Genomic DNA, 24,020 nt, shown 5'->3' with positions numbered 1-24,020 from the left:
AGAAAAAAAAATTCATTTTCCCTAATTATATATATTTTAAGAATATACAGACATATGAAAAAAATGATGGATATAATGCTAGGCTGAATTCCTGAGCCACCAGCTACCCAGGCTGTAAAACAGAGTACTGACCTTAGGTGTGATGCTAGGCACAATCTCTTGCCAACTGTTTGTTTTAAAAAAGATTCTTCAAGGCTTATTTTCCAGTTTACTCATTTATAAAATGGGGATAATTTCACCCTCTTCACAGGGTTTCAAGGTTCTAATGAAATGACATCTGTGGAAGTACTTTGTAAACTATAAAGTGCTAACCAAATGTAAGATCATACTATTATGAACTACTATATAATAAAACATTATACTTTTATCTTGTGTTCTTTGACTATTAAAATACCTTCATCATTAAAGGCTTCTTGCTGGGGTAACTGGAAATTGTTCATCCTTGATTTTCCCACTTAAAAAAAAAAAAAAGCCAGAAGAAATTATCCTTCAAAGCCACCCAACAGTGTATCTTATTTATAGTCAACTCTAAGTGAAGGCAGGCTGTCAGAAAATTTATTAATTTTATAACTTTAATAGAAATTACTGCCAAAGGGCCATTCATTAATTCATAATGTACTTAGCAAATATGTAAACAAACAATGGATAATCTCCTGGGATTCTTTTCAGTGAAAATACTGATCTATTCTAACTTTAAAGAAATACAGTAAGCTTCTCTTTAAAGATGGCAGCTGGACTACACACATCTACAAAAGTGATATAAACCCACAGGACAGCGAAAATGGGAAGCAAGAAAACAGCAACAAAATTTTGGAAAGTGGGAAGCAAATGGAAGGGCAGTGAGTATGTGGTCATCATAGCCAAGTGAGCCGAATCCTTGGCAGCAGAGGAGGGATACCAAGAAGCAACCAATTTGCTCCCCTGATGGCTGGGGTTTTGGGAGTTCTGAGTACCACTGAGAGTTGGAGCGAAGGTAAAACTGAGTCAGGAATCTAGTTGAAAGTCTTTCTACAAAAGTCTGCCAGATCCTTCTTCAAATTTGTACAGCAGGGTAACTCTCCCAAAAGAGGAATGGAGGTCTCATTGCTAGAGAAGGTTTATCAGAGCTACTTTGACTGAAGGACACTGGATTCAACTGGGGGTACATATTCAAAATAGGGGTATTTTATATAACATTTATCTCCTCAAACAGATAAAACATGCCATCCATGCAATAAGAACTGGATGCTGTATAAAAGGAGTATGTAGTGTTTAAAAAATCTTAGAAATTAAAAATATAGCAAAATATCATTTAAAAACTCAAGTAGAAGATAAAAATTAGTGACCCTTTCAAATTAAAACAAAAAGACAGAGATGGAAAATAGGAGAGGTAAGATAAGAAAATATCATGTTCAACACGTCCAATATCTGAAAAATAGTAGTGCTGGAAGGAAGAAATAGAAAGTGGAGGGGAAGAAATCACTGACTAAATAACTTAAGAAAATTTCCCAGAACTGAGGAACATGACTTTTCAGATTGAAAAGGTCTAGTGAGTACTAGCAAAATGAATGAAAAGGGACCCACTATAAAATTTTAGAGCACTGGGTATAAAGAGAAGATGCCAAGAGCTGCCAGGAAAAAAAAGAAAGCCACATACAAAAGATCAAAAATAAAAAGAGCTTCAGACTTCTCAGTCATAATAGTGGACGTTAGAAAACAGCAGAGCAACACCTAATAAAACCAAAGGAAAATATTTTATGACTCTGAATTCTACAACCAGGCAACATTTGGTAATGTCTGAAGACATCTTTGGTTGTCACGCCTGGGGAAGAGGTGCTATGGCACTTAGTGGGTTGCCTGTATGTTTATGGGAAAGAACATGAGAGACACCTCACACTTAGACCAAAGTGAACTTGGGTACAGCACAACTGAGTGTTCCAGAGATGAGATTTTTTTCTATTTAAAGAAATCTATTACATTAACTAAAAAACTAAATAACACAACTTATTAATATATAGTATATACTCAGAGCCTTTGTATCTATCAGTATAACACTTTCATTTTAATAGACATAAAACTAAAATCCAAGTAATTACCATTATGCTGAAATTCTGGATCTCTCAGGGAGCCCTGAATTCGACGAGAAGGATGCCAGTAGGATGGGGCACAGGGTGGAGATGGAGACTGCCCAGGTGTGTTAGTTGGATTTTCTGGAATTTTTGAAACTGGAAGAGTTGTCTCAGCAAATTTGGGGATATTGGGTTCAGAATCTTCCCTCAAAGGCAAGGGATCAATTGTTTTTAGACCAGCAGCTGGAGAAGTCAGGAGGGGTATAGCACGACTTTCTTTCTAAATGACAAAAACAAAACAAAATACATATATGCGTGTGTACATATATAAACAAAACAAACATTTAAACACACAAAAGTATATAACCATAAAAGCAGTAGGAAAAAATATGGGGAAAATTTATGTAACCTCCATGTGGGGGAGGTTTTATAAGCCTAACAACAGATATAGATAAAGATATTTAGCTAAGTAAAAACAAAAGATATGTAAATATTTAAAAAATGAAAGAAAAATGACAAACTTGGGGAAAATATACAACTTACTGGACGGACAATGAATTATTATCACTGTTACATAAATATTTCTTTAAAAGTAGTAAGATAAACCTAATTTAAAGGTAGAAAAAGGATACATATCAGCAATTCATATACATACAAATTACAAATAGCAAACATTCCACACCTCACTGATAATCAAATAATTTCAAAATAAAAGCAATGACGTAGTAATTTTTCACTTACCAAATTACAAAGATAAATTAAAACAAACAAACAAACTATAATACCCTGAGCTGACAAGGATGCAGAAAACTGGCACTCTTATCCAGTGTTACTGGTAGGACAACCTTCCAGGGGAGCTGGCAAAATATAGCAAAAACCTTAATACTGTGGCTCTTTGACCACACAATTAATACTTAGGGAGTATTTACATAAAAATAGGTAACAACAATATGAACAAAAATGCAGGTAAAGAATGGATTTCTTTAGAGCATTTTTTCAAAATAAAGTAAAACTAAGAAATAACAACAATAGGCACCTAGTTTTAAAAAATACATTTCAACAATGAGCATCTAGTTAAAAAAAAAACTATAGTATAACTACAGATCGTACATCATATCACAATTAAAAATCAGATTATAAATTAATCGTATGGAAGTATGTTCACAATACATTGCTAGGTGAGAAAAATGAAAACTTATCTACAGTATAATAAACAAATATACTATATATCTAAACCCAAATTCAACAACGGATGTTTCTGAACAGTAGGTATGAATTACCTTCTTTTTTGGTTTGCTCAGTATTTTCTATTTTTCCACAATGATAATATATCAAGAATAGAAAAGTCCCTGTATAATTTTACTTTTTAGGAGAATGTAAACAAGTAAAATCAAATATAGCCCCAAACTTTCCTGATCATTCCTTGTAATTGTTGCCTTTAGTTATTAACTTTGAGTTTATCAATGTGATGTTCAAAACATTGTTTTCTGACCTTAGGCATCATTTTCTGCAATTAGAGGGCTTATTGCTTCAAAGGGGAGATAGCCTGGGGTCTCATCCAAAAAACAAATATTTTTAAATCAAGATCTAAGATAAAACCACAAATTTTCCACTTGCTTCCCTTTTTTTTTTTTTTTTCTTTTTTGCGGTACACGGGCCTCTCACTGTTGTGGCCTCTCCTGTTGCGGCCTCTCCTGTTGCGGAGCACAGGCTCCGGACGCGCAGGCTCAGCGGCCATGGCTCACGGGCTCAGCCGCTCCACGGCATGTGGGATCTTCCCAGACCGGGGCATGAACCCGTGTCCCCTGCACTGGCAGGCGGACTCTCAACCACTGCACCACCAGGGAAGCCCCTGCTTCCCTTTTTAATTACAAAGATCTCTTATGAAAATCGTTCTTTTGGTTTTTTCTTTTTGTATACATATATGTAGAATTTGGAACTTCTGTCAAATTGGTTTCATTACTGTTAAAACCTGAATTAAATCTATAGAATATTTGTAATACATGGGGTTCCCAGGTTTAATTTGACTTTATGATCTGTTCTTGAACCTAAAAGCCTCCTTATTGGCCTCACTGCTTCTACTCTCCCCCAGTATAGCCCATTCTCCACTGAGTAGCCAGAGTGATTTTAGTTATCAAGTGTATCAGAGATCTATATTTGCTTTACTGCTTAAAATCCTCCAAGAGCTTCCCAGTGCCATTAGAAGAACATCCCACTCCTTACCCAGCTCCCTTGCCCACTCCCCTTCCACCCTCATTCCCCACCCTCTCCCCTGCTTTCTCCAGGCTCCAGTCACACAGACCTTTTCACTCTCGATGAAACGCTCACTGTTATTCACCTGGAAAAACAGTGTTTTCCTTCTACCTGGAAAACAATCTCCAGCCCAGATCTCTGCATGGGCACCTCCCTCATCAGCCAGGTCTTGCTAAAATGTCACCTCCTCAGAGGTTCCTGTCCTGATGACCCAAACTAAAGCAGTCTCACCCACCCCTTGGAGGTCATTTTCAGTTTTATTTAATTGATAGCACTTACTACTATCTGAAATTCTTTTTTAAAAAATCATTTGTCTACTTCTCCCAATGAAAATGTAAGTTCCACGATCGCAGGAATTTTATCTTGATTACCAATGAATCCCCAGATCCCAGAACAGTGTTTGATACAAAGTAAGAGCACAGTAAATTCTGAACTGAGTGAATGAAAATGAAACTCCTGATATTCCCCTCCAAAGATGGCTTTCGTGCAGAGTTCTCTTACTCAGTGTGTGGCACTCTCCATCAATCCTGCTGGGCAAGTCAGAAACCTAGAAGTCATTATCCAACCCAGCTCCAGGACTTGACATTGTTCCCCTTACACAATTCTTCAGTTTCACTCACGTCTATGCCCACCCTCTTTAGTCCAAGCTATCACAGCTCCTATCTGGACTACTGCAATGGGCTCTCAAAGGTATCCACAGTCCACTCTTGCCTTCCACGGCAGCCAGAGAGATCTTGCAAAATATAAATCAATCACAACACTCTCATATTTAAAATATTTCAGTCGTTTTCCATTTTACTTGAGATGAAAGAAATTCTCAATATTGCTGTCTCTTCCAGCCTCATCTTGCTCCTGCTCCCTGCCACACACTGTACTGGTCTTTGTTTCCTAAAACTCTATGTCCATGGGACTTCCCTGGCGGTCCAGTGGTTAAGACTTCACCTTCCAATGCAGGGGGTGTGGGTTCGATCCCTGGTCAGGGAGCTAAGATCCCACATGCCTCGTGGCCAAAAAACCAAAATATAAAACAGAAGCAATATTGTAACAAATTCAATAAAGACTTAAAAAAAAATGGTCCACACCAAAAGTAAAATTAAAAACAAAAAAACTCTATGCCGTTTCTCTCCGCGGGACTGTGGCATATGCTATGCTTCTCCTCCCCTCCCTTTTTACCTGGTTAACTCTTCTTCTTCCTCTATATCTCAACTCAATTATAACTTCTTCAAAGAAGCATCCTTGACTTTCAAGAAGCTTCCTGATCTCCATGACTAGGTCAATTCCTTCCAGGACAGCACTATATACTTCTTTGAAACTATTATTAGTTTTAATTTTACTTTTTTGGGGATGTGATTCTCACAAGACTGTAGGTTCAACAAAATCATGTACCATGTCTATTTTTGCTCATTATCACAACCACAGCATCTAGCATGTAAGTAAATGGATAAGAAACATCTGCTGAATGAATGAAGTGAGCTAACATACACTTGGGTTTTTAATATCATTTTTAAAACGTACAGATGGTACTTGACTATCAAACCAATATCATGAGAATTCTACTCTCAAGTCTTGTGAGACAGTGTTGTTTAGGGGTTAAAAATGTGGGCTCTGAGAACAGACTGCCTGGACACAAATCCTACTCCACCATTATGAAGACTGAACAAATTAACACATGTAAAGTACTTAGCACAGAGCCTAGAACATAGTAAGTGCTCAGTAAATGCTAGCTATTATGATCATCCCCACAGAAGTTCCCCAAATTGCTGCTGCCCCACAACACTCCCACAATTCAAGGTGAAAATATTTCCGGATAATATAATATAGTCTTCCTAATTCCTATGGTAAAAAAAAGAGATACAGGATGATATTAACCAAGGGCAACTGAATGACAGGGATAATTCACTGCAAACTGAATGACTTACAGATTTAATGTTATTATAATAGTAGCTTCTGTAAGAAAACAAAGGAAAAAAATGACTGTGTTCAGTGAGTTTAATGACTCCTCTGCCTACCAGCAACCAAGGGGTAGACAATGGAAAATAACCAAATCTAGCTCCTGGTACAACTACTGCTATGATCCAAATAACCATCACCTCTTGCCTGGATATTGTAACTGACTAACCAGTTTCAAGCCCTTGCTCTTGCACCCCTACTGTCTATTCCCAATACAGTTGCCAGAGTGACCTTGGAAAAACCCAAGTCAAATCATATCACTCCTCTGCCCCTCTAAAGGCTTTCCATTTCATTCAGAATAAAATTCAAAGTCTTTGCTATGACCTATAAGGCCCTACACAATTTAGCTCTTCATTATGCCTCTGACCTCATTGCCCATCCTGTTCTCCCTTTCTTGCTCTCAGCTCCACTCCTGCCTGTTCCTCAAAGAATCAGGTACCTTCTCACCTGGAGGACTTTGCACTTGCTATTCTTTTTGCCTGGAATGCCTTCCTAGATATGCATATGGGTCAGTCCTTCACCTGCTTCAGATTCTGCTCAAATGTTACCCTCTCAGTCAGAACTTCCCTCGCCACTTCCTACTCACTTCCCCTGCTTTATTTTTCTCCTTAGTTCTTATCACTATCTAAAATACTATGCATTTTACCTAGTTATCCTGTTTATTGTCTCTCTCCTCCACTAGAATGTAAGTTCAGTGAGGGCCAGGATTTTTACCTGCTCCTTTCACTGCTACATCTCTAGTGTTAAATCAGCATCTGGAACAAAACTGCCACAGAAGATGCTCAATCAATAGTATTGTTTTTCTTCTCTCTCTTCCTGTTGTCACTACTGACAAAAATTGAAAGTATAGCAGAAATACAGTGCCACTACCCAAAAAAACAATTCAATGCCTTTGCCTTCTGAAAGTAAGTTAAGAGCATCGTCTCCATATATGATAGGCAGAATTTTCTAAAATCTGAACCTCTCATTCACTTATTGCATGTGACTAAAGTAATCACTTCCTGAAGAGACGTTTTTCTCCAAAATATAAATATTTACCTTCCTAAAAGTTTCTAAGCCATCCTGAGAGGACATTCTTTTTCTCTGTTCTGCAACTGAAGGCTTCATTTTAGATGGAGACACTAAAACAGCACCACCTGGAAAAATGCAAAAGATGTTATATTTTGATTAAACTAAATTATCGTGTAGAGAAAGCAGGTGAAATAAGAACTGCACAGTGTTTGCCTGTTACCAACAGCTGGAGTGGTAAGATCGTGATGAGTCCTCTGGATTCCACCAAGTTCTCTTAGCTTCGGAGTAGGAAGCCTGCCTCCTTTTCCTGAGGACACAGAAGACGACTCCGACCTACAAATTAAAACAATTATGAAGCATGTCCTCCAGAAAATATAATAAAAAAATACTTTGCCATCATTATGCAATTAAACTATAAACCTATAAGAGAAGGCCATTTTGTTTCTGAAAAAAATAAATCTACACACAGTTAAGAGTAACTGAATATTGGAAAAGAGGTGAGATCACTGCAAGTCAGCAACACACCAGAGAATTCTTCCATTATATCAGAACCTAACTTCCATATTAGCTGCAAAACTCACAAATGAATGATAAGGGCGTTGGACTATGGACAAAAAAATACCATAACCAATGGCAGAGAACCACTCCCCAAAGCATTCTGCATATAAATCAATGGAAATTAGTTATTTGCAGAAATCACTTATTTTATTAAAAAAAATTTTTTAACATCTTTATTGGAGTATAATTGCTTTACAGTGGTGTGTTAGTTTCTGCTTTATAACAAAGTGAATCAGCTATACATATACATATGTTCCCATATCTCTTCCCTCCTGCATCTCCCTCCCACCCTCCCTATCCCACCCCTCTAGGTGGAAACAAAGCACCAAGCTGATCTCCCTGTGCTATGCAGCTGCTTCCCACTAGCTATCTATTTTACATTTGGTAGGAAATCACTTATTTTAATATTACAAAACATCTTTTCTTTCTTTTTGGTAGTATAACCATCTGATAGTAAAGAATATCAGTTATTTTCTTCAAGTCACAAAGTCATACTTCCAGAGATATCTAGCAAATCATAATTAGGAGGATATAAATGAAAATAACCCTAACTACTTCCTCCCCAAGTAGCTCAATGTTCAAGTGTTCAATTACCAAGTAGTGGTGACTCAAATACCTGAGTGAATCAAATTATATAAACCATAAAGAAATGCCTATTTCGTGACATTAAAATAAAATCTGCTCTTTATTAGTCATAAAACCAAAGTGTAAACCACTATAATTAATTAGTGACAAAACGAAATACATATTAACTGTGAACAATAATGCGTCTATATACTGATTAATTTAAAACGCTCACCCTTCTTTTATCTTGTCTGCTTTAGATTTTTCCTGTACTTCCAACTTCTCTAGCTCTCCCACATTAACCTGCTTGTCCCTTTCCTCCTCTTCCTCCTCCTCTCTCGGCTGTTTCTGTGTGTCTTCAGTGGTGTTCTCTGCATCCCAAGCCAGACGCCTTCTAACAGGTATGGGAGCATCTGACACACCCAATTTCTCTGTGGTAGTTTTCTGGGGCTGTTCTTCCAAGATAGGTCTTTTTTCTTCTAGTTTTGTAGAAGGACATTTCTGCAAAGTCTTATGGCTTGTAGGATCTCTGCATAACAAAAATAAGTTTTATTTTAAATTGAGTAGTTTGAGGTTTCTAATTGATACTTATTTTAATAAGTCCGTCATTGCCTTCCATGGTTCACAACTCTGTTTCCCACTGATATTGCCTTGCCCAGATACTGAAGAAAAATATCGAATTAAGAGTTCATTTTACAATAGAAGTTAAAGTTACAATCTATTAAAATATTCCAAAATAAATTATATTTATCTCCTTCTACTCCTCCCATCACACATACATGCCTGCACCACTGCTGATAAAACTCACATGCATCTCTCGAGTGGCCTCTGCATACATAAACTAGGACCCCCTCACATGGTCTAACTTGTTCAGTTACTCAATTAGGGTTTGTGCACAAACTCATGTGTACTTATGGATCAAATAAGCTGCTTCCAATTTTATATTTTAGATATATTAATCTTTTCAAGTCACTGTTAAAGAACAGATTTTGTGATGAACTTTTAAAATCAGATGTCACATAATTAGAATTTATAGTTAATTTGGTATGTATGGCTACACTAATACACTATAAAAACCAAAAACTATTTTATTTGCTACAAATCAATGTGCTATTCCTCTTAGAAATAGTTTGTGTTCACTTTAAAACCCAAAATAGCAGAGAATTCTTCCATAGAATCAGGGTGGAAGTTCCATATTAACCACAAAAATCCATTAATGAATGATAATGGAAATGTACTAATAGATAATATTCTCTAAGTTTTTATTACTGTTACCTTTTTCTTTTTCTTTTACTTTTTAAAGTTTTTTACGTCTACTGTATAGTCATCCCTAGTCTACTCTTAATTGCTAAGAAGGAATTTTATAAAATCCAATCTTCCAGATTTAAATTATGTATTATTTCTACCCAAGCGTGTAAAGCAAGTATGTATAGCTTTACTTTTCACAGAGAATAAACTAAAAATAATGAAACGTAATAAGTGGCTGGTATATTTCCATTAGACTAGATGACTTTTGAGTCTTCATATCATTTTCCTATGTAATTCCATGATCTACATAATCTATAACATACTTTTCCACCATCCACAAATAACATCTCACCCAGCAAGATCTAGTGCTCTAATGTTGCTACTAATGGTTCCTTCTGAGCTCGTGGTCGAGGAGACATCCCAACAGCGGTTGTTTTCAGACAGAATCTGATTCAGATGGTCCCGAGAAAAATGAGTTCCCTGAACTCGTTTCCTATAAAACTCAGCCTTCTCTCGGAGTTCTTTAACCTATGCAGGAGAGTTGAGATATCATGTATCATTGTAAATGCTCCTTTGCAAATATCACCAAGTAGCATATCCAAGACATTGTACAAATACAGCCAGAGACCAAGGAGAAAGAAAGGCAAAAGTAGCCACATACACTATGTGCATTTTTAAGCAGAAATTAAAACAGTCAAGCTGATGCACAGTGCAGTTATTTTGCTTCAGGCCAGCAGGCAGGGAGAAATTTGCAGCAGCTAAGAAAAATATCGACACCTACTTCTTACTTCAACTGAAATTACACAAGTACTCTATGCATTATTACAGATTTAAAAACTCAAAAGCAACCAACCTCCGCATACCACATGGCATTTAGAGAACCCTAGGGGAGGAATACAGAAACATACTTAATGACAGGTTAATGCCATAATTGAATATTAATGGGAATCACTGAAATATCTTATTATTTTTCCTTCTAAATATATACCAAACTCGTCGATCAATTTTTTTTTACTATTTTCAGTAGCATTTAATTCAGTAACCAAGATACTTTAACATTGCCTTGAAAATCAACCACGTTCTTGCATGGGTGGAATGCTGTCCGCAACAAGGTAACCTAATTACTATTTCCCCACCTCTGGAAGAGTACTGACATGCCAGAAACCCCTAGCCCCAGTCTTTACTTCTAGGCTTATATACACCTGCTGCTACTACTACAGAAGCTCCACTGAGAGAGTCGTGAGGCTTTCCTCTCCACATTCCTCAACATTCCCTTGTAATCCGCAAAACCAGTATTAAATACATAATTTAAAAGAATATCCCACAAAATAATAACTGTAATATATTCGACAAAGCAACAGGATACCAAAAAAAAGTTCTGATGAACTACTGATATAAGGTGACTTGAATTCCCTAATATGCAAATAACATATTTTCACGTGAAAAGGAGTCATTTATACTCATTGAAACCCTTTCATTTTATACATCATACTGCCACCTTCTGGCTTCCCTGAATACCATTCCACAATGTAAAAAAATTAAGTTGCAGCTTAAAAGTTTTGAATAATCTGATTAAAATAATTTATTCTCAAAAAACTGTATAATTTTTTCCTATCATAAATACAAATATTAGCCTTAAAAGGATACCTGGATACTGTCTGCTAAAATCGCTTTTCTCATATTATGTAACAACCTAAATGGGAAAAGAATAGATACATGTGTATGTATAACTGAATCACTTTGCTGTACAACTGAAATTATCACAAAATTATTAATCAACTATACTCTAATATAAAATAAAAAGTTAAAAAAATAAAAGCAAAGAAAAAAACTGCTTTTCTCTCACTTAAAGGCAAAAAAGCAAATAATGAAAATTGGCATTGCAAAAGCAACTGGAGAAACATATCCTCAGCTCCTTAAGGAAATACTACTGATGCAGAGAGATGCAAGTGCTACATCTCTAGGGAATCAGACAAAGCAAAGGACAGCGCCTGCCAGGGCAAAAGAAAACACATAATCCCAAACAGAGTCCTACTGCTCTAATGAACCAAACCTGAAACATTCCTAAAAGATAATTCAAAATATTGTTTTCTTCACTGTTAAAAAAATTAAGCCATGTTCATTTATCATTTTTTCAACTCTTATACTTTAAAGAAAATTACTAATAATGGTTTTTGCATTTAATAGGTATTGAGTCTGCTGAACTCTTAACCAGTGTGTTCAGAATGCATGGGAAGCTTGTGATAAAGTGCCTTGATATAATCCGGATTTTATTTCTAATAAGTACCCCCATGCTTCAAATGTGTAATGGTCACTCCATCACCTCCATGATAAAATCTTCATGCCTTAGGATCACTTCCTCCCCCCTGGGTTCTCAAAGCCCTTGGTGCATATCCCCACTAGTACTTATTTCCTTGTTCTGGAATTATTGCTTGTGTCATTCTTCCCCATTAACCTATGAACTCCTTGAGGTGAGGGAGAATGTAGCCTTTCAACATTGATTCCACAACCTGTCCTGAGTATGGACTAAGTGCTAGGCCTGAGCTAGACGGCTGGTAGCAAAGATAAGCAAGAAAGTTCCTGCACTCAATGTGCTCACAATCTGGTAGAGCAGGCCGACCTCCTCGTATATGATAAATCATTATCATAATATTGGTACGATCTATGCCATAATAAACAAATGAGATATAAACTGAAGGAGTGGTTTCAAAAGGGGGTCCTACCAGTCCTACTGTGTGTAAGGTGGAGCAGGAAGGAGCTGCAGAGAAGGCTGCATTCTATCCATACGGGAGGACCTCACTGATTGATGAATGAGAGGATGGACGAACATCCCCTCCATGTACACAGTGACCTAGTTTTATCTGACATCAACTTTTTTTAAAGAAGGGAGGGGAGATACAGAAATTCTGTAAAACTTTATTCAGTTCTATTTGTTACTGACATTCAAAACTCAATGTTTTAAATTGACTTTATCAGCAATCTTTGTTAATAATCTTAGTACTGTTATATTTTACAAATACATGATTTTAAACTTCTGTAGTCCTAAACTCAGATGAAAAAATAGGATGCTGATATTTCCAAAGTAAGGTGTTCTACTAGAAAGAGAAAAAAAAATCAATGGTGTGAACTCAGTATTAAAAACAATCCCTACAGCCAAAAAAAGGAGCCACTAAAAATGATATGAATAAACCATGCCTAACTCAGTTAAAGACACACACACACCCCTTTTCAGGTCAAGTAACACCATCAGGTTACATAATATTAAATGCTATAAGTAGAACGTTTTCCTTTCTGGATTTCTTTTCCCAAATTAAGAATTCAACTAAGTTGTTTAAAATTTATATGTGAAAAATTCAAACTCAGAAAACTGGGGAATAAAATACTCCTTTTCCCAAAATCATCCCCTGAAAATGAAGAGTCATCTTATACCTAAAAGTCCTTACAATGTCTGTCAAATTACAGAATGTCTCAATGTGGCACTTCATCTTGAAACAAAGTCCTATTTCTGGAAGACACATTAGAAAAAAATTATCTCAACCAATGCAGTTGGGAGGATTAGAAGACTACCTAACAATCAGGAAAAAAAGACATTTAACACAGATCCAGTAGTTATTCTGAGGATTGGACTTAACAGTTGCAGTTGCTGATTATTATTAAAAAACAGCCTTCAAGCGAGCATTTTAAAGAGGAATAGAGCCACTGGTTATAGTATAGAGATAACAAATATACAACCACTGGACAAATAACATCAACTACCCTAATGTTATGTGAATAGGAACTTGGGACACAGGATAAAATATCTAGTGACTAGACTATAAATAGATTAAAAAAGTACAATATCTCAAAGAAGAAAGAGGGAAATGAAGATGATACATGGACTAGAAAACTGTAACATGATTCAAAGTGCGTTAATATTCTAATGATAAAAAAGTCGCTGATGTCCAAATGCATTTGACGAGTGTGAATAATATTCCATGAAATGTTAGGAGTAGGAAAATGAGGGAGTACCTTATACGTAGGTACCTCAAAATCAGCCACATACAGTAAGTATCTTCCAGGGAAAAAAATGTAAGATATAAGAAAATATGGCCCATATTAAATGTCTATGACCTGATTGACTAAAACTATTATCACTATCAGTGATCGCTAACCTCATAACTAAAAATTCTTATTCTTTTCTAACTCCAATTTGTTTTTTTGAATGATTTTGACCATGAAGTTAAGGTAAACTATTCTACTAATTTAAACATTTTCAACCACCTATAGCAATTAATAAAACAAACCTTCAGAAAAGTCACATTACCAAGATATTATAATAGGAAATCTTAAAGACCGATCTTAAATTAACAACAAAAACAAAAATGTTCTCTTCCACAAGGGCAGGATAAGGACTGTCACATTATCACGACTCCAGACATAACAGTCCTCTGAGTCCATTAAATGTTTACATCTGAGGCCTAAATGCCAACTTATCTTAGTTCAAAGAAGTCTCAGACTAAGCGATAATCTTTCCAAAACAAGGAGCTTCTCATGAACCCAACCTAGCGAAGTACCGGAACACGACAGGGCAGTGGCTGACACCTATCAACTGGCCACACACGCCCTCTATGGCCACACTCTGTTCCGGCCTTTGCCTGGGGTTTTCCCCCATTCCCCATCAGACTCCTCAGGCACAGAGATCCTCACGGAGGTCTGGCATGGTCAGAAACTGCTCAAGAATTCAAAACTGACTCAATTCCTTTCTTCTGTCATGGCTGCTTTCAATGTTCTCATTTTTAACTTGATTTCACCAAGGTGAGTATAGGAATTTTGCCCCCAGTAATATTCGGTTGGCCGAAAACTTTGTTCAGGTTTTCTGTAACGTCGTATGGAAAGGCCTGAACGAACTTTTTGGCCAACCCAATATCGTCACCAGGACATAGGTCTGGGAGCTGCCAGAGCCAAGAGCCAGAAGCTCAAAGTGTCAGAGGCTGATTACACATAATTGTTAGCCATGGTTTGAAGTATGGAGCTAAATAAGATTCATTCCCCATCCAAATTATCCCTCTCTTTATAATGTCTAATCCAAAATGTTCTCATTTAGCTTATTCACACAGAAAGGGGAGCAAACCATCAAGATGTAGCTTAAAAGATGCTAACTACACAATAACCAAAAAGCTCCACCGTTTATCCTTTGGCTATAAGAAGCTAGTACTAAACTAGCACTCACCAATTCTAGAATTACCCTTTTCTTCCAACCTTTCTTTAGGATCCTCAGAATTTCTCCCATATGTCAGGGTATCCCAACACTAGAACTCAAACCTCTATCAACAGAGGCCACTCCTTCCTTGTGCTTGCAGACTGCACTATCAGTACATGCTAACAGGGCACGTCAGTCAGATAAACTAATCTTGAAAAATTAATCAATCTTGAATTGAGAGAGTAGAGGTCTGAAGGTTATAAAATAATCAAATCTATAATGCTACAATTCTATAAACTGACTTCATTAACATAAATATTTGATTTTAAAAACATTTTTAACTTTAAAGACCTTATAATAATACTAATCTCTAAGCTAGTATTTTAAAAAAAAGTAAACACACTGATAAACTATATCCTCATACATACAATTTAAGTTCCTGATACTTTTAGTGCTATTACCGCATCATACATTTTCATACTGTCATCTCTATTACTAGGTGAAGCTATTGTGAAATCAAACTGATATAGTGCCAAAGAACATGTGGGCTTCCTGAGCTTATATACTCACCTGATTTGGTATGTTTTCCTTCACACGTGTCCAAGTCCCAGCTTTATATAAATATTGGGCTGGGCTCAGAAATTTTGCTCTATATTCAGAATTCACCTTCCTAACAGAAATGAAATGAGAGTAAATATTTCACCATGTTGATCATCTAAATACCATGATATTTTTCTTACAAAATACATACCCAAGCCTTTGATGTCTCCAAGGAGTAAGTTTCTTTTTAGGCTGGTTTAAGTCTTTTGATTCCATCTCTGCTTCTAATTTTAAAGGATCATCTGTTTTATTATACTAAAATGAAAATAATTTAAACTTTTTATGCTCAATTTATGTTATACATTAAAGTGAAAACACAGATGTTATAAAGTATAGCTGGATACTGAATTACAATTCTGTTTCTAAAAGTAAGCTTTAACTACTAAAGATAACATAGAAATCATAAAAAATCAACAAGCAAGTTTTGAAACTAGTATATCTGGTTAGTTTCTTGAAGTATATAGCTCAGGATATGGCTTCATTTTCTAACAATAAAAATTTTAGATACTTGGCTAGGAAAAAGTTTTAATTAACAAATATCTAAATAAATAAACTTTATGTTAACGACCTATTGAACACTGGTCTTACATTTTCCCTTGATATTCTAAGTTTATATTTAATTGTTACTTATTGGGACCTTCCACTTAATTATTGTAAGTTAGCACACAGCTTTACTGAATAATTCTTTTTTTTTCAAGAACATCATAGGTCCAACAAGTATATATATATTATTAAACATATACATCATATATAATATGTATGTATGACTTATATATATGCACATATAATTTTTATATATGTATATTTATATATATATAAATTATTTTACTTTTAGTCATCTAATTTTTATTCTTAGAACCCATAACATTTCAGGTATGACATTCCAGGAGATCAAAAGATAGGACTTATCCCTGATTTACCTATAATTTACAATAATTTTAACCTGATGCTGTAACTGAAACAGCTGTAATTTCACACAGAGAAGTACACGTTTGTATATACCAAGGTAAATCGTGTGAATTATACTGGCTATAATTTGGCATACTAAAGCTATGGTTTAAAATACATGTGGGTATGTGTGTTTCGATCTGATTTCCACTATTTAATTTAAAGTATGTGTTTCCATCACCACTGTGACCCCTGGAGCTCACATTACTATAAGGACAATCATTTGATATTAGACATAGCCGACTTACCTGCTGTATTGCTAAGCATTTGCCGCACTGTATTACACTTAATTACTTAGATCTGTCTCCCCACTGACCCAAGAACTGCTTAGGGCTTAGTGTAGTTATCATTGTATTCTCAGTACCTACCTGGTGCCTGGTTTCTACCAGGTGCTAGATGAACATTTGACATTTAGTGAATAAATAAACAAATTAGTGAAGTAGCAAAAAACAAAATCTCAAATGGTGATAAGTAAAAGGAAATTTGTAAAGTTCCAAATGGTGGTGAGTAAAAGAAAACGTGGAGAGTTTCAAATCATGAGGATTTTATTTTGTTTAAAGAACTGACAAATACCTTCTTTTCAGGAGATATTGTTTCAAAATTTCCGTTCTCCTTCAAATGATTTCTTTGTTTTGGTTCTTTCACTGGAGATAAACCCTTAAAATTTCTTTTGTATTCAGTTTCATGGATGAATGAGTTACCTTTGAATTGTGGAACAAATTTGCTTTTATTGTGGAAAACCTTAAAAAAAAATTACTTTAGTTTAGTTTTTTGTTAAATATACAGAACTACTTCAATTGCTTAAAAAATTTCACATACGAAGTTGAATCATAGGATACAAAAAAGGGAAAATTATATACGACTGTAATTTCATTTCACATGTCTAATTAACATCCATTGTAACAAAAGCAAAAACAAATGGGATTGCATCAAACTAAAAAACTTCTGTACAGAAAACAATCAACAGAGTGAAGAGACAACATATTGAGTGGGAGAAAATATCTGCATTCATCTCATAAGGGGTCAATATTTAAAATATTTAAGGAACTCAACAGCAAGAAAACAACCCAATTAAAAAATGGGCAAAGAGGCCTAAAAACAGACATATAGATCAATGGAACAGAATAAGGAGTCCAGAAATAAGCTCACGTGTATATGGTCAATTAACTTATGACAAAGGAGCCAAGAACATACAATGGCGAAAGGGTCTCTTCAATAAATGGTGTTGAGAAAATTGGACAGCTACACACAAAAGAATGAAAATGGACCAGTCTTGTGCCATACATAAAAATTAACTCAAAATGGATTAAAGACTTGAACGTAAGCCCTGAAGCCATAAAACTTCTGGAAGAAGTCATAGGCTAAGCTCCTTGACATGGGTCTTGATGATGGTTTTTTGGATTTGATACCAAAAACAAAGGCAACCAAAGCAAAAATAAACAAGTGGGACTACATCAAACAAAGACACAATATTTTCAAATCATATATCTGATAAAGAGTTAATATTCAAAATAATAAAGAACTCATAAAACTCAATAGAAAAAAAAAGCAATCTGATTAAAAATGGGCAAAGGAACTTTTTTCCAAAGAAGACATACAAATGGCCAACGGGTACACGAACAGGTGCTCAACATCACTAATCATCAAGGAATAAACCAACATCAGTGAGATTTCACCTCACATGTTAGAATGGCTATTATCAAAAATACAAATGGTAACAAGTGTTGGCAAGGATGCAGAGAAAAGGGAACCCCGGTCCACTGTTGGCGGGAATGTAAATTGATATGGCCATTATGGAAAGCAGTATAGAGGGTCCTCAAAAAATTTTAAATAGAGCCAGCAACCCCACTTCTAGGTATACATCCAAGGGAAATGAAATCAGTATCTCAAAAGATATCTACACTCCCGTGTTCATTATAGCATTATTCACAGTAGCCAAGATATGGAATCAGTCTAAGTGTCCATGGACAGATGAATGGATAAAGAAAATGTATTATTATTCAGCCTTAAAAAAAAAAATCTTCTCACCTGCAACAACATGGATGAACCTGGAGAACATATGCTAAGTGAAATGAGCCAGGCACAGAAAGACAAATACTGCATTATATGATCCCACTTATATGTGGAATCTAAAGGAACTCATAGAAGCAGCAAACAGAATGGTGGTTGCCAGGGACCAGGGGGTGGGAGAAATGGGGAGATGTTGGTCAAAGGGTACAAAGTTTCAATTATGCAGGATAAATAAGTTATGGAGATCTGAAGTACAGCATGAATATAGTTAACAATACTGTATTATGTACTTAAAATTTGCTAAAAGGATAGATCTTAAGTGTTCTCACCACACAAACAAAAAATGGTAACTATGTGAGGTGATGTGTTAATTAGCTTGATTGTGGTAATCATTTCAGAATGAATACATACGTCAAAACTTCACATCGTACATCATAAATGTATAATTTTTGTCAATTAGACCTCAGTAAAGCTGGAGAGAAAATCCAAAGGTCAACTTTCTCTACTCATTACTATGTTTTGAATAATAGTTATTGTAATCAAATAATGCTTAAGCCAAAAGAAATAATGAACCATATCTTTTCTCCCCCAAGTTCCCTACCCCCCTATTAGTTTGGTAATGAGAGCAGTAAAATAGGCAGATTTTAATAATATGAAAATACACATTAGCTTTACAAAGCAACTCTGTTGTCAGCTCTGCAGGGTTTTTTTCCTCCTTGACATGAATTGACAATAAAAAAGTCTTAACGTTTTGAATATCTGACATATGCATTTGCTCAGGTTTTTTCCTTTGCTTATTTTTAGCTTAAAGCAAGGAAAAAAACAGGTAATTATCATGTTTCTATTTTTAAATGTTTTCTTTTATCCTTAATATTTCATAATATGGTTTCCATTTCATGGTCTATTACCACTGATTACAGAGAAAGCAAATAGAAAGGATATGGAGTTCAAATAAGGTATATTATTGCTTCACAACGCTGAATAATGCACCTTCATACAGATCACAACCAAACAGTATATCTTTTTAAGTACAGTATAACCTCAAGGACTCTTCTGCCAAAAATTGTTCTCTTTTACATATTAATATAAGACATCCTTTCAGAAAACAGGTGTCTGATAAAACAAAACGGAATAGCTCCTTTAGAGGTTCCCTATCAACAAGCTTTGAAAGTTTCTGTCACAGAGCTCTTCAATCCACAGACCCAAAACTGATATGCTTTCAACTAACAAAGAGCATTTGCTTCCAAAAGAAATTCTCTGAAACCCTCACTAATGAAAGCAATAAAGCTAGTAGTGAAGGTATTGCTAGTGGTTTATGTTATACTTCTGATACTATCAAAAGAACATTTCTACATAATGCTTTCACTGAAGTATGCAGAAGTTGTCAATTGGGCTTTGATTTGAATCACCTCTACCTTAAAGGTAAGATATTCTACAAAAATTGAACAGTCACGATTTTTAGGCTGTAAGTAATTTTGTAGGTACACTTTGTATCCAACAACACTTGTGAGCCAGCAAAAGAAGTACTGATTCTATTCACTAGGTTTATAAAGGGTATGTATTGATTTATGTTATTTTATGTGTCCCTAAAATGTTATATAAATTTGTTTTTTAAAAACTGAATAACAAGCAAGCCTAAAGCTGCTACAATTTGTAGGATAACACTGGTACTATCTTAGTGTAAGAAGACATGTTATTGTCTTGCTGAATCTAATTATCCTCTTGGTTCTTATGGGTGTATAAAGTATATAGGTGAGTGAGAAAGAAAAGACTAAGCTGTCATGAGCCTTTGGGGATATTCTAAATGGAAGTATTTCCTACCTAAGCCTAGGAGTATGGTTAAGAACATAAATGAGCTAAGAACTGTCTGGAGAATTATAGTAGTAAAACAACAGAGTATATATTAGTAATGGTAGTCTAATACTAAAATTGTGTGAGGATACAATGAAACCTAATATCACATTTAGTTACCATTATAGCTTTTGAATTTATAAATATAGTTAAACTGATAATTCCTATCACTGCTCATTTGATATAAGGACAAAATGATATATCTTGCATCACTTTCAACCTATTTTGTACTTATTAAAATAAATATCCAACGCAGTTACACCTTTCTTAGAAGACAGAAAACATGCAATATATTAGTCAACAAAATTCAACATTTCAGAATACAATCAATTTAACAATTTTTTAATAAATAAAAAAAATTCACAGCATGCAAAAACTTACCAGTCCTCAAGTTTTCATTACCCTGTCTCATATTTAGTATATGTGATGGATCTGGCAACAATGATCATCAGTAGCCTAGGACAGTATAATATTACTACTATAAATCAGAAGTAATAGGATGATTTTAGCAAAACTCTCATTTTCACGTTTCTAGAACCCACCTTCAGGCCTTCTTAAGTATCTAATTTCTTTCAATTCTTAGTTCTATGTAAATCTGCAACACTAGATTAGATGATATTCCTCAAAAATGTATTGCATCCATTAAACTACCTGATTGGCTGCAAAAGCTGAAGTAGTTTCTTTAGGGGTCTTCCAAACAAACTGCCTTTGATATTCAGAATTTCTCAAGACATTATGTGAAGGAACAACAGTCAGTCCAGCTTTTTTCTGTAGAAGTCTATCCAACTGTTAGGGAAAAAAAAAATCCCACTCAAAGTTATTAAAAATTTCTATTCAAACTTTTTTTTTTAACTGTGGTAAAAAACGTAGAACATAAAACTCTACCCTCTTAACAAATTTTTAAGTGTACAGTAAGGTATCATTAACTATATGCACATCGTCATACAGAAACCTTTCTTTAATTGTTAATCTTCCTTTAAATTGTGAAACTCTTTAAAATTCCCTTAATACCGTCAAGGAATTATTGTGCATCCCAGCAAAAGATAACATTTCTCTCATTGCTTCTCGGCCTTTTGGTTAAGATCAAGTGTAGATAACATTTCTCAGTCCCTTCCTACCAATTATGCATAATTGAATATATTACTAAGAAACAACAGCACATTACCTCGTCCACAGCTTGCTTTGGGGACACCCCTTCCCCTACCCACCAGACTTACATGTCACCTTCCTTGATTCCCATGCCCCCTGGTCTTCCAACACTTCTAAATGCCTCTCCGTGGTTCCAGTCAGCGGTGGACATGAGATGGGGAGGAAGCAGTAGAGTGGATAAAAATGGGGAAGCAGTGAGGCGTCTGCACGGGTCCCTGCAGCCTCTGCTTATGTGCTCGCAGGGACCTGCCGCAGGCCAGCTGGGACATAAGAGAGCAGAACTGCAAGATCTTTTGAGATCTAGCCAGACCTCTCCTTTCTTTTGCATTTTGTCAATTGAGACTCTGTTTTTTCTGCTAGTACACAATAAGAAATTGAAAAGGGCCTAGGTATAAGTCAGCTCACCATCCCTGCCAGAGGTAATGGCCTACTCCCTTTCTCTGTCCCAACTTGATCTGTCCCTTAGGACTCAGGTGCTGATATATGATAAATAAAATCCAGAGGCAGGCTGTGCACCCAACGAAGGGATATCTTAGTAAAACCAGTACAAAATGGCAACTATTAAGAAGAGAACTAAGTCATAATAACTGAAGTCAACAGCCTCTTATCAACTCTTCTACAGACACTGGACAAGAAAACAAATAATGGAAAAATTTAAGCACAAAATGTAATATTACTGAAATGATGATGAAATTTACAAAGAATTCTATGCTTCTGAAAGGAAATACAGTGAATATACCTACCCCGCCATCTATGTTTTCTGAAAGAAGCTTGGTAGAATGTTCCAGCTCCACATTTTCATTAACTGGTACATGATTTGCTACTATATCCTCCTTATTTTCCACAATTTCTGAAGCCCCTTCAGCTCTGGAGTCTGCAGAGTGAGATCTGGTTCTCTTGGGAACCCTGGAGGCGTCTAGTGCAAGAACCCTTTCTTGGTTAACATCTTCTTTTCGTTCTGGTTCTGGTGTTCTGGGGGCTTCGGGTTCTGGTGATACAACCACAGCGCTCTCTGAGGTAGCTCCATTCCACTCAAGAGATTTTGAAATCTGTGGGTCATGGTGAGGGACTCTTCTTTTGGAAATAAAACTTGGCTCTTTTGTGATTCCTACAAAATATAATATACAAAAATAGCAGATACCAAAGCATCAAGCTACAAAGAGAACTTTTAATCACATGTATGAGAGGAGAAATGGAATTTAAAATTCAGTTGAGATACACAATATCCTTTCAGTTATAGGATTAAAAAAAGTACAGTTTTCAACATAATATCTTTAATTTTGTTTTGAAGAAATATTAAACGTTTGACCATAATTTTTAAATTGAGGTCACAATGTTCGAGTTATCCTAACACAAGTTGCTAGAATCACAACGTGATGGACCTGGCAAGCCAGGTGGAATGTGTTGCCTCCGTTTCTAATTACTTTCCTGTGCTACTTTACAGAACAAAGGGCCCTGGTGCTGTCAAAATTTGGAACTTTTCACAAAGCTTCTCTTATGTACAGCAGACCAAGATGAGAAGGGGTGAGATGTCATTATGCTGGATCTTAGTTCTACATTTGCCTTGAGTTCCTGAGAAGTAAAGAGAATGAACCCTTTTGACAAGACCTAAGATACTATTTCTCTATATTTCTGTCTGGCAAGCAAATGTCCAAAAACTTAACCTTCTACCCAGGTAAGAGGAGCTCTGTGGAATGACAGTCACTGAGATACTGCCCTAGTTTGGAGCCATTCTTTAAAAAGAAAGAAGACAGTGCAGGGTGGGGTAGAGAAGAAAGATTAAGAATGGAAGAGAAGGGAAGGTAGACAGACAACCTGGCATTAGAAAACCAGAGCCCTTTAGCCTCTATCATGGAAGTTCTGGCCATCAAACCCAGGGTCCCCACCCTTACAAGTCTCCCCTAGACCACGGTCTTCAAACTGGGTGCATATATATCTGGAGGCACAGAAAGACATTCTGTGGGGGGGCAGGAGCAGAAATGGGCAGCTTAAGGGAATGACTTTCCAGATCCTAACTTCCATGTGTGCTACTTCCTGACAGCCTAAGGGCTGCATCTGCCATCTGTAGTTTCCTTTCTCACCACTCCCTTCATAATCACCCTCTTCCCACTTCATACAAGAAAGACACGCCTCTCAACCACCCTATGGAATAAAAAAATTGTCATAGGTGGGGAGGACAAACAAAGGAACAATTCAAGAAAGCACAACTCCTGAGGAAGAGTATTTGACAGCAAAGCAACAAAGGCAGAGATTAGAAATAACAAAAGAACAATGCCTTATTTTATCCAGCACAACACCTTTTCCATCTACCTATCTTAGAATTAAAATTCAGGTGTAAGACAGTCATTATGTGAAATGCATATATGCATATTAATGCATTTATGTGGACCAAAAAATAAAGTCAGACTTTTTTCTCACAGAAAATAATTCTAATTTACATGATTAGTTTTCTAGTGAGGACTGACTTTACCAATTAAATGATGAACATTTACCATAAACTGAGCTCAATCGCTAGCTCCAAAATTTTAACAAAAGACATGTAAAACATATACACAATACTCAATATGCTAGAAATCATATCCTTTGAAACTATTCATTACACTTTTGATAAAAAAGAACTTAAATATCAACTTTAAAATGTGAAGAGAGAT

General features: G+C 35.8%; 1 protein-coding gene across 4 annotated transcripts in view; it reads right to left on the bottom strand.

Annotated features, from left to right (window-relative positions):
- MDM1 (Mdm1 nuclear protein) overlaps window positions 1-24,020 on the bottom strand; it is a 28,195-nt gene that overhangs the window by 954 nt on the left and 3,221 nt on the right. The window contains exons 3-14 of one of the 4 annotated variants that reach the window (XM_065887418.1): window positions 22,113-22,477; window positions 20,872-21,006; window positions 16,933-17,100; window positions 15,563-15,666; window positions 15,382-15,481; window positions 10,486-10,515; window positions 9,985-10,160; window positions 8,620-8,913; window positions 7,483-7,595; window positions 7,290-7,387; window positions 2,076-2,328; window positions 395-454 (exon numbers count right to left, since the gene is read on the bottom strand). In XM_065887418.1, coding sequence (XP_065743490.1) covers window positions 395-454; window positions 2,076-2,328; window positions 7,290-7,387; window positions 7,483-7,595; window positions 8,620-8,913; window positions 9,985-10,160; window positions 10,486-10,515; window positions 15,382-15,481; window positions 15,563-15,666; window positions 16,933-17,100; window positions 20,872-21,006; window positions 22,113-22,477 — 1,896 coding nt within the window. Of the gene's footprint in view, window positions 1-394; window positions 455-2,075; window positions 2,329-7,289; window positions 7,388-7,482; window positions 7,596-8,619; window positions 8,914-9,984; window positions 10,161-10,485; window positions 10,516-15,381; window positions 15,482-15,562; window positions 15,667-16,932; window positions 17,101-20,871; window positions 21,007-22,112; window positions 22,478-22,864; window positions 22,942-24,020 lie in introns of those variants that run through there. The other 3 variants (XM_065887419.1, XM_065887420.1, XM_065887421.1) reach the window with 3 other exon arrangements.

This window comes from Phocoena phocoena, chromosome 11 (genome assembly GCF_963924675.1).
Source record: "Phocoena phocoena chromosome 11, mPhoPho1.1, whole genome shotgun sequence".
NCBI classification, from domain to species: Eukaryota; Metazoa; Chordata; class Mammalia; order Artiodactyla; family Phocoenidae; genus Phocoena; species Phocoena phocoena.
The sequence above is the reverse complement of the archived record's forward strand: the minus strand, read 5'-3'. Positions and strand labels throughout refer to the sequence as shown.